Here is a 12,072-nt window from a genome sequence, read left to right on the forward strand (position 1 = left end):
ACAAATCCTAGAAAAGTTGTTAGACTTTAAAGATAAAGAATCATTGCAAAAACTAAAAAAAAAAAATAAAGACCACTTAGATGAAAAAAAAAAATTGGCTGGGATCAGGCTTTTCCACAGCATCTTTTAACTCTAGCAGATTATAGAACACTAACTACTTGGAAATTCCTCAAGGAAAGAAAGAGTGAGCCAGTCAAGCTGTTCTTCCAATAAAAAGCATGAACCTACAGAGCCCAAGGAATATTTAGTGCTTTGGGCACCAAGTTTAAGAGGATGTCAGAAAGTTCAGTAATCAAGAATAATATTTAATGCAATATTAAACTAAATAAAAATTAATGGAAAAAAATCCATGATAAAGTATCAAAATTTTAATGGGAAAACAGGATCATTATTACTGATTTTTTCTTTTGCCCCAGGCTCCAGTATGGCTTGGAACAGCACTATCAGGAGACTTTCCTGAGGAAATTGCTAGAACACAAATTTTAGCTAACCAAGCTATGGCTAGGTTAATAATAGTGAAAGGATTGGAGGTAAGTGCTGAATATATTTAACAGTATAATTAAGACTAATGTGGGGATTAGAAGGACAGAAAAAATTATTATGTATCCTCTTATAATTCTCTAATAAGGGATAATTGAGTGAAAGAGAAAGTATAAACTCAAATGCCGGGATAGCTAGAAAATCATTTCTAAATAGTACATATCAGAAACTATGGGATGTAACTAAAGCAATTCTTGGAAAACATATATGTATGTGTGTGTGTGTTTGTAGGTGTACGTGTATACACACACTATAAAAATAGAAATACATGATATAAGCATCCAGTGTAAAAGTTAGAAAGGAAAAATAAATTGAAAGAACGAAGGAAGGAATATAAACAGAAAATAATGAGTTTAGTAGAACTAATAAATCCAGAAGCTTTGGCGAGATAAACGATTTGCTTATTTATTCAGTAAAAAAGGAGATAGAGTACAGATACAAAAAATAGGCAACAATAATGGGAAATTATAGAAAAGGTAAAAACTAGAATAATTATAAGAAACTACTCTGCTAAATTTAATGCAAATTAATAGTTTATCAACTAGACTCCAAAGTATATTGGAAATCTAAACAACTATGTCATAGAAACAGAAGAAATTGTCTAAGAACCAGCCCCCAAATACTAAGACCAGATGGTTTCACAGAGAAATTCCAGGATGCTGTTAAAGGTCAGGTCATTTTAATGATAATTCATTAAAGGAAGAAAGTCTCCAACATCTCTTTAAGAAGTGATACTAAAGATAAAGGATAAAGATAAAGGAAAACTTCTTTAAGAAGTATTCCCCCCGGAAGTGCTGGTGTTTGTAGCTGGCATGATGGCTTCAAGGTTACTGCGCGGAGCTGGGGCGCTGGCCGCGCAGGCCCTGAGGGCCCGCGGTCCCAGTGGAGTTTCCGTGGTGCGCTCTATGGCGTCTGGAGGTGGTGTTCCTACTGATGATGAACAGGCCACTGGGCTGGAGAGGGAGGTCATGCTGGCTGCCCGCAAGGGACTGGACCCGTACAATATGCTCGCCCCAAAGGCAGCCTCAGGTACCAAGGAAGACCCTAATTTAGTCCCCTCCATCACCGATAAGCGGATAGTGGGCTGCATCTGTGAAGAAGACAACAGTGCTGTCATCTGGTTCTGGCCGCATAAAGGCGAGGTCCAGCGATGCCCTAGCTGTGGAACCCATTACAAGCTGGTGCCCCACCAGCTGGCACACTGAGCCCCTGCACTAACTCACTCAAAATGTGATGTAAAGTTTCTTCTTTCCAATAAAGACTAGCCAATATAAAAAAAAAAAAAAAAAAAAAGAAGTATTCCCAAGCACATTAGATAAATAATTCTTTTCTATTTCTTACATTGTCTTCTAAGGCTTATTGGATGATATAATTAGCTTCCTGTGAGTTATTATATACATTGTGAGAAAAATGATAAAAGTGGGATTTCTTTTTCAATATTCTTTAGTGAAGTTAATCACAAATCAGTGAGATTCTATTTTATATTAGTCAGTCTGTCCTTGCGCATTTCCGAATCCTCATACCTGAGATTTTTTAGTGAGGAAGGAGGGGTTCAAGGGCAAATACTAGAAATTGTACCTTAGAATGTGTGCTGAGGCCAAGTAAGAGCAAGCTTGAACATCAAAAGTGGAAATAACTATAGTCAAAATATGAAACCAGAAGAGTGATTGCTGGTGTGTCCAGAATGTCAAGAGCCAGAGCATTTGCACATATGTTATGTGACTGAATCTAACATTGAAGCCGAAGGGATTTTTCCAACTTCCTCTCTCCCATCTTGAAGACTCTGGGATGAGGTCACCTCACAGGCCTTCCTTCATTAACCTGGGGTGCAACCCCATGAAATAAACTCGGGCATATGGCATGACAAGAAGTGGCTAGTGACTTGCCTGAGAGGCTTACCCTAAAAGTGCAAGGTACCTTTGTCTCTGGGTCTGCAGAGCAGATAGCCAGTCTTGGGACCATGACAGAGAGTACTGGCCAAGCCAAGAGAATGGACCACAGCTACACTAGCTGCACATTCTATCTTTGAGGCTGGTTGGACACCCAACAGCTAGACATTGTCCTGGAGACCCACAAGTGCCAGCCAGCACATGCCCAAGGGTCCCTTTCTCTCTAGTTCACTAGCATGTGTAGACATCATCCTCTCCAGAAACCCAGAATGTTCTCTTGAGAGAGAAATAGTAAGAAGGAAATGATGCTGACAGGCTGAACATTTTCTAAAAGGGCTGAAGAAATAATCAGATCAGACGTAGCTTTGAATTCAAATACTTAGCTCTTTCTTTCTTACTAAATAGTAGATAAGAACTTGTGAAGGAAAACATCAACTATAGATGAAATAAAGAAGTTACATTTCCCTCCACTTATAAATCATTATAAGTTAAATTTGTGGTTCTAATATAAAGCAAAAAATGGACTCCTTTCATTCTTGGGTCATTCTGATCCTAGGATATTAGTTCTATTCGCTAACTCTGTTAGGCTATTTCTCTGTAAGAGAAATAAATTGAAAGTATCATTTGAGCTGATATTCAGTGCTCGTAGAGGCAAGTAAATCTGCAAAAGCCATGGTGACTAGCGTTTAAATTCTGATATATACATTTTAAAGACAAGGAAGGTCATTGTGGTAGGGATATGTGGCATAATTATAAAACCAGTTTAGACTTAAGAAATACCATATAAAATGAAGGTAGAGCAAATTCTATCAGGTACTTATTTTATTTAGTTGAAAATTAAGTTGAGAAAATTTAAAAAATGGAACAGCTTTCAGAAGGAAATCAGGAAAATTATCAGATTTAAAATATACCACTGCAGGGCTTCCCTGGTGGTGCAGTGGTTAAGAATACGCCTGCCAATGCAGGGGACATAGGTTCGAGCCCTGGTCCGGGAAGATCCCACATGACACAGAGCAACTAAGCCTGTGCGCCACAACTACTGAGCCTGTGAGCCACAATTACTGAGCCTGTGCTCTAGAGCCCACGAGCCACAACTACTGAGACCACGTGCTGCAACTACTGAAGCCCATGCACCTAGAGCCCATGCTCCGCAACAAGAGAAGCCACCGCAATGAGAAGCCCGTGCACGGCAGTGAAGAGTAGCCCCCCACTCGCCGTAACTAGAGAAAGCCCGTGCATGGTAACGAAGACCCACCGCAGCCAAAAATAAATAAAATTTTAAAATATATAAATAAAAAATACACAAAATAAAATATACCACTGCAGCATATTTCCTCTAGAGTAAAAAAATTAAAAATATCTATCTGCAGTGACTAGCTTTAGTTCTTCAAGTACCTCAAGGCACTTGGGAAGTAGTCCTTTGTGTAGGGCACCAAAAGTTGATTTGTTTGCTAGAAAGTGAGATTTGGGTATGAGGAATAATGAAGTCAGATAATGTGTGCTAGTTAGAAGTTGAATGAACAAGGCAATGGAGATGATTTTTTTTGGTTAATTTTCATGGCAAATAGCTGTAATGTAGATAATTACTCAGGACTAAGGGAAGCGTTGTTCTTGAGCTGTTTTTATTCTGTTCTAGGGGCTTCCATCTCAAAAGCTTTCTGTATCAGCAGGTAAAAGTTGTCTTCAAATTTAGACACCAAATCTGCCATGATGAAGGTTGGGGCAGGTGAGCTCTCAGCAGCTCATTTACTACTCATTGGGGAGATGGGTCCTCTCAGCTCTCAGTGGGTGATCATGGTGTTAAAGGAGCAAAGCCTATGGGTTCACTGCCAAAAGAGCTTCTCAGCTTTGCAAGGGAACAAGTGATCTGGAGTCCATGCCACCTACCATCTCTTCAGACCTCTTGAAATCAAATTCATTAATGGGTAGAGGGAGGAGGAGAGATGCAACAAGGCGGGGAGGAGAGTGGCTGACAACTTCTGGAAAAGCAACTCACATTACATTGACTGATTACTGGAGTCAGCTTCAAATGAGAAAATGTTTACAGTAGATGATTCGTGAACCCTACCGTTGCATATGTTAAAGGGCTTTAATTCTGCTAACAGTACTCTAAAAAATTGCTTCTCTTAGAGCCTGTTCCATACAGTATTGAAATAACACAGGTCTTTGTGATGATGCCATTCTGAAAACTCCCAGAGTAACAGAAGGCAAGACTGCAGATGGAAAAATGTAAAGAAAAAAAAAATCCAGTTGTGATACTGTCATGATAGGAATGCTTAAATTACATTGATGTAGGGCTTCCCTGGTGGCTTCGTGGTTAAGAATCCGCCTGCCAATGCAGGGGACACAGGTTCGAGTCCTGGCCTGGGAGGATCCCACATGCTGCGGAGCAGCTGGGCCCGTGCATTGCAGCTGCTGAGCCTGCACTCTGTAACAAACAAGAGAAGCCATGACAATGAGAAGCCCGTGGACCGCAAGCAAGAGTAGCCCCTGCTCACGACAACTAGAAAAAGCCCATGCAGAGCAACGAAGACCCAACACAGCCAAAAATAAAAACAAATAAATAAATAAATTTATTTTTAAAAATTACATTGATCTATCAAAACTTTCACTGTTATATCTCATGTGTAAATATTAGAGGTGAGTGAAATTCAAGCAATAATCCACCGTGGAATTTGCACATCCAGAAATGATTTTGGGGAGACTGTTTTAAATGACTTCTTTTGAAAGCACTAATTTCTCTTGTTCCTGTGAAACCACTTGAGGCATATTATCTAACAGCATGTTGGTGTCAGAAGCCTTCAGAGGACTACTTAACATCAGGTTCAAAATAACTGTTTTGGGTGTGGACAGTTCAATCAATTGCATGGTTTCACCATCAGGTAGCATATTTTAATCCTGCTGGATCTTAAAGCTGTCTGTGATTTGGCTTCTATAGAATTTAATTATATTTATACCCTACAATCTTTAGCTTCATTTTACAGTGTTTGATATGTGCTAATTGCTTCAGGTGTGTTCGCCTGCTTCTACAAAGATTGTTTTTCCAGCATCTTGGGGGCAGAAGACAAATCTTAAACTTTTGTGTGCCTTGCATCTCCTAGTAAAAGTAGTCTCCTAGTTTGATCTTCAAGGTTCCCCAGGGAGCAAATGAGACTATAAATCTCTATATCTATCGACCTATATTTATGTATCTATATCTATAAATACATTTCCACTGTGACAATTGTTTTTTTCTTCAAAGAACACCTATATAATGCAGGTGTTTTCAGAAAGTATGCTTAAATTTTTTTTTTTAACCCAACCACTACTATCATCCTCTCACTCCAGTAGGAATATTTCATACCTTCCCTGGCAGAGAAAGTTATTCAACTCTTTCAGACTCCTTCTACTGAGAAGTAGGTTTATCCATTACGATTCACTCAGGTTGGGGCTTCCCTGGTGGCGCAGTGGTTGAAAGTCTGCCTGCCGATGCAGGGGACACGGGTTCGTGCCCCGGTCCAGGAGGATCCCACATGCCGCGGAGCGGCTGGGCCCGTGAGCCATGGCCGCTGAGCCTGCGCGTCCGGAGCCTGTGCTCCGCAACGGGAGAGGCCACAACAGTGAGAGGCCCGTGTACCCCAAAAAGATTCACTCAGGTGCAAATAATAGAATATGTAGCTAGTCAACGTTTAGGTTCTCTTGACAAAAAAGGGGTTTTCATGGGTCGGTCACCCAACAGTATTGGTGCGTTTGCTTTAGAATCACAGTTATTCCTGTTAAAGGACTCTAATTCTTAGCATATGTACTGAATACTTCTACATATTGGCTAAAATTCTAACTCCCTAGAATTACTGTCTATGAAATTTCACTTTGACTATTTGAAGAATATGGAATGATTTTATTTTCCTTTCCACTAGAAAACTCTGTAAATATTTCTTAATAGCTTTATTGAGGTATAATTTATATCTATAAAACTCACCTCATAAGTGTACAATTTAATGGCTTTGATTTAAAGAGTTGTATAATCATTACTACAATTCTGGTTTAGAGTATTTCATTTACCTCCATAGAGTTCCTTGTGCCCCTTTGCAGTCAGTCCCTACTTCCACCTCTCCCACCTCCAGCCCTAGGCAACCACGTATCTGCTTTCCTGCTCTGATTCTTTTTTTCCTGGAATTTAAAAATAAATGGAATCATATATTATGTAGTCCTTTGTGTCTGACACGTTCCACTTAGGATAATGTTTTTGATGTTTGTGCGTACCATAGCATGTATCAGTGGTTCATTCCTTTTTATGGATCCATTGATCCATTCCATTGTATGGATATACCACATTTTGTTTACCAGTTCACCAGTTGAAGGACATTTGGATTGTTTGCAGTTTTTGGCTCTTATGAATAATACTGCTATGAATATTCATGAATAAGTCATTGCGTAGACTTATGCTTTAATTTCTTTTGGGTAGATTTCTAGGAGTGGAATTGTTGGGTTGTATGGTAAGTCTAGGTTTACCCTTAAACTTCCAAAATGTTTTCCAAGTGGCTATACCATTAATGTTACTGTTCCCAGTAGTATTAAGGTTCTAATTTCTCTACATCCTCACCAACACCTGGTAATGTCTGTTTGTTTTGGTTTTTTTTTTTGGATATTAGCCATTGCTGTGTGTATGTGTGTGTGTATATGTAAGGATATTTCAATGTTTTTTAAAAATAGACTTTTAAATTACAATTTTAGGTTTACAAAATAATTAGACAGATAGTACATAGCATTCCATATATACCCCACCAACCTGCCCAGTTTTCTGTACTATTAACATCTTGCATTAGTGGGGTATATTTGTGACAATTAATGAACCAATATTTATACATTGTTATTAACTATAGCCCATGCTTTACCTTAAGGTTCACTCTTTATGTAGTACATTGTATGAGTTTTGACACATAGATGTATCCACCACTACAGTTTCCCATGAAGTTTCACTACCCTAAAAATGCCCTGGGCTTTACCTAGTCATCCTTACTCCCCTTCTGCCAAACCCCTGACAACCACTGATTTTTATTTCATTTCATCTTATCTTACTGAGTTAAGATTTTAATCTTTTAGGACAGTTTTAGGTTCACAGCAAAATTAAGAGGAAGTTACAGAGATTCCTCACATCCCCCCATCCCCTCACATGCATAGTCTCCCCCATTATGAGCATCCCCCACCAGTATGGTACATTTGTTACTTTTTTTTTTTTTTTTTTTTTGCGGTACGCAGGCCTCTCTCTCACTGCTGTGGCCTCTCCCGTTGCGGAACACAGGCTCCGGACACACAGGCTCAGTGGCCATGGCCCACGGGCCCAGCCGCTCCACGGCATGTGGGATTCTCCCGGACCAGGACACAAACCCGTGTCCCCTGCATCGGCAGATGGACTCTCAACCACTGCGCCACCAGGGAAGCCCCATTTGTTACTATTGATGAACCTACATTGACACGTCATAGTCACCCAAAGTCCATAGTTTATATTAAGGTTCACTGTTAGTGTTGTACATTCTAAGGGTTTGTACAAATATATACTGACATGTATCCATTATTATAGTATCATATAGTGCATTTTCACTGCCCTAAAAGTCCTCTGTGCTCCTATTCATCCACTCTTCTCCCCAGCCCCTTGCAACCACTGATCTTTTTACTGCCTCTATAGTTTTGCCTTTCCCAGAATGTCATATAATTGGAATCATACAGTATTTAGATTGGCTCCTTTCACTTAGTAATTTACATTTAAGTTTCCTCTATGTCTTTACATGGCTTAATAACTTATTTCTTTTTATCTCTGAATAATATTCATTGTATGGATATAGCACAGGTTATCCATTCACCTTCTGAAAGGCACATTAATTGCTTCCAAGTTTTGGCAATTATGAATAAAGCTGCTATGAACATCAATGTGTAGATTTTTTGTGTGGACAAAAGTTTTCAACTCTTTGGGGTAAATACTGAAGAGTGAAATTGCTGGATCATATGGCTAGAGTATGTTTAGTTTTGTAAGAAACCACCAGACTGTCTTCTGAAGTGGCTGCACCATTTTGCATTCCCACCAGCAATGAATGAGAATTCTTGTTGCTCCATGTCCTCACCAGTATTTGGTGGTGTTATTGTTCTGGATTTTGGCCATTCTAATAGGTATGTAGTGGTATCTTATTGTTCTAATTTGCATTTCCCTGATGACATATGATGTGGAGTATCTTTTCATATGCTTATTTGCCATCTGTATTATCTTCTTTGGTGAGGTGTGAAGATTTTTGGCCCATTTTAAAAACTGGGTTGTTTTGTTTCCTTATGAGTGAGTTTTAAGTGTTCTTTGTATACTTTGGATAGCAGTCCTTTATCAGATATGTCTTTTGAAATATTTCTTCCCATTTGATGCTTGTTTTCTCTTGGCATTGTCTTTCATAGAACTGAAGTTTTTTAAATTTTATTTTAATGAAGTCCAGCTTATCAATTATTCCTTTCATGGATGGTGCTTTTGGTGTTGTATGTAAAAAGTCATCACCATACCCAGGGTCATCTAGGTTTTCTCATATTATCTTCTAGGAGTTTTAATAGTTTTGCATTTCACATTTAGGTCTGTGATCCACTTTGAGTTAATTTTTGTGAAAGGTACCTATTCTGTGTCTCTACCCACATTCAATTTTTTTGCATGCGGATATTCAGTTGTTCCAGCACCAGTTGTTGAAGAGACCATCTTTGTTCCATTGTCTTGCTTTTGCTCCTTTGTCAAAGATCAATTGACTGACTATATGATAGGGATTTATTTCTGGGCTCTCTATTCTGTTCTATTGACCTATATGTCTGTTCTTTTGCCAGTACCACACTGTCTTGACTACTGTAGCTTTATAGTAAGTCATGAAGTTGTCGTGTCACTCCTCCAACTTTGTTCTTCTCCTTCAATATTGTGTTGGCTGTTTTGGGTCTTTTGACTCTCCATGTAAACTGTAGAATGAGTTTGTTGAAATCCATAGAATAACTTGCTGGGATTTTGATTTGGTTTGCTTTGAATCTGTGGATCAATTTGGGAAAAACTGACATCTCGACAATGTAGAGTTTTCCTATTCATGAACATAAAATCTCTCTCCATTTATTAAGTTCTTTGATTTCATTCAGAGACTTATAGTTTTCCTCAGATCTTGTTTTGTTAGATTTGTTAGATTTGTAAGTAATTCATTATTTACATGCTAATGTAAATGGTATTGTTTGTTTTTTATAAATTTATTTATTTGTTTTATTTTTGGCTGTGTTGCATCTTTGTTGCTGCATGCAGGCTTTCTCTAGTTGCGGTGAGTGGAGGCTACTCTTTGTTGCAGTGCATGGGCTTCTCATTGCAGTGGCTTCTCTTGTTGCAGAGCCTAGGCTCCAGGCACGCAGGCTTCAGTAGTTGTGGCTCATGGGTTTAATTGCTCTGTGGCATGTGGGATCCTCCCGGACCAGGGATCAAACCCGTGTCCCCCTCCATTGGTAGGTGGATTCCTAACCACTGCACCACCAGGGAAGCCCCAGGTATTGTGTTTTTAATTTCAAATTCTACCTGAAATTTTTACCAAAATAAATGTAATTTATATCTGTCCATCCAATTTACACATTTTTTTCTTGTGATGGAAACTTTCAAGATTTACTTTATTAGCAATTTTCAAATATACAACACAGTATTATTAACTATAGTCACCGTGCTATACATTACATTCCCAGGGCTTATTTATTTTATAGCTGGGAGTTTGTACTTCTTAACCTCCTCCTTCCAATTTCACCAACTCCTCACCCCTGCCCCTGGTAACTGCTCATTTTTTTTTTAACTTATTTGTTGTTTAGATTCTACATATAAGTGAGATTATACAGCATTTGTCTTTCTCTGTCTGACTTATTTCAGTTAGCATGATGCCCTCAAGTTCCATTCATGTTGTTGCAAATGGCAAGATTTCCTTCTTTTTTATGGCTGAATGATATTCCATTATATATATATCACATTTGTGAACACTTAGGTTGTTTCAGTTTCTTGGCTGTTGGAAGTAATGATGTAGTGAACATGGGGTGCATATATCTTTTCATGTTAATGTTTTTATTTTCTTTGGATAAATACCCAGAAATGGAATTGCTAAATGCTATGGTAGTTCTCTTTTTAGATGGGACATTCTTGCCTTGTACCTGATCTTAGTGGGAAAGCTTTGAGTTTCTCACTATGAAGTATAATATTAGCTGTAGGTTTTTTGTAGATATTCTTTATCAAGTTGAGAAAGTTACCCTCTATTCCTAGTTTACTGAGAGTTTTTATTCTGAATGGATGTTAGATTTTGTCAGTGCTTTTTCTGCATCTATTGATATAATCATGTTATTTTTCTTTTTTAGTCTATTGATGTGATGGATTACATTAATTGATTTTTGAATATTGAACCAGCCTTGCATACCTGGAATAAATCCCACTTGATCATGGTGTACAATTCTTTTTATGTATTATTGGGCTTGATTTGCTAATATTTTGTTGAGGATTTTTGCATCTATGTTCATGACAGATACCGGTCATTTTTTTTTTTATCTTGTAATGTCTTTGTCTGGTTTTGGTATTAGGGTAATACTGGCCTCTTAGAATGAGTTAGGAAGTATTCCCTCTGCTTCTGTCCTCTGGAAGAGATTGTAGAGAATTGGTGTAATTTCTCCCTTAAATGTTTTGTAGTATTCATGAGTGAACCTACCTGGGCCTCATGCTTTCTGCTTTGAAAGGTTATTAATTATTGATTCAAATTTTGAAATAGACCTATTCACGTTATCTATTTCTTCTTATGTGAGTTTTGGCAGATTATGTCTTTCAAGGAATGGGCCCATTTCATCTAGGTTATCGAATTGGTAGGCATAGAATTGTTAATAATGTTCCTTTACTGTGCTTTTGATGTTCATGGGATCAGTAGTGATGGCCCATCTTTCATTTCTGGTAAGTATAATTTTGTCTTCTCTTATTTTCATGGTTAGCCTTTCTGGAGGTTTATTGATTTTGTTGATCTTTTCATAGAAACTGCTTTTAGTTTTGTTAATTTTCTGTATTGATTTCCTATTTTCAGTTTCATTGTTTTCTATTCTAGTTTTAACTGTTTCTTTTCTTGGGCTTGCTTTAGGCTGATGGTGCTTTTCTTCTTCTAGTTCCCTAAGATGGAAGCCTGGATTGTTGATTGTAGAGCTTTCTTCTTTTCTAGTATATGCATTTGTCACTAGCAGTTTCCCTCTAAACTCTGCTTACTCTGTATCTCACAAATTTCAGTAAGTTGTATCTTCCTTTTCATTTAGTTCAAAATACTAAAAAAAATTTTTGAGACTTCTTCTTTGACCCATGTGTTATTTAGAAGTGGGTTGTATAATATCAAATACTTTGCCTTTTCCAGTTATCTTTCTGTTACTGATTTTCAGTTTAATTCCATTGTGGTCTAAGAGCATATTTTATGATTTCTATTCTTTTAAATTCATTCATTGTATTTTATTAACCAAAATGGGATCTATTTTGTGTGTATGTTCCAGGTTAGATTGAGAATACATATTCTGCCAGTTTGGGGTGAAGTATTCTTTGAATGTCAGTTTATATTGATGGGTGCTGTTCAGTTCAGCTGTATCCTTACTACTTTTCTACCTGCAGGATCATCTG

At 37.9% G+C, this 12,072-nt stretch overlaps 1 protein-coding gene across 1 annotated transcript; it reads left to right on the forward strand.

The window, feature by feature from the left end:
- Positions 1–1,330: 1,330 nt before the first annotated feature.
- Positions 1,331–1,805, forward strand: LOC132487552 (cytochrome c oxidase subunit 5B, mitochondrial-like). Its single transcript, XM_060095269.1, has one exon. It carries the CDS (start codon positions 1,353–1,355, stop codon positions 1,743–1,745), a length of 393 nt encoding a protein of 130 aa, XP_059951252.1. The 5' UTR covers positions 1,331–1,352; the 3' UTR covers positions 1,746–1,805.
- Positions 1,806–12,072: the final 10,267 nt, after the last annotated feature.

Source organism: Mesoplodon densirostris, chromosome 4, assembly GCF_025265405.1.
Source record: "Mesoplodon densirostris isolate mMesDen1 chromosome 4, mMesDen1 primary haplotype, whole genome shotgun sequence".
NCBI classification, from domain to species: domain Eukaryota; kingdom Metazoa; phylum Chordata; class Mammalia; order Artiodactyla; family Ziphiidae; genus Mesoplodon; species Mesoplodon densirostris.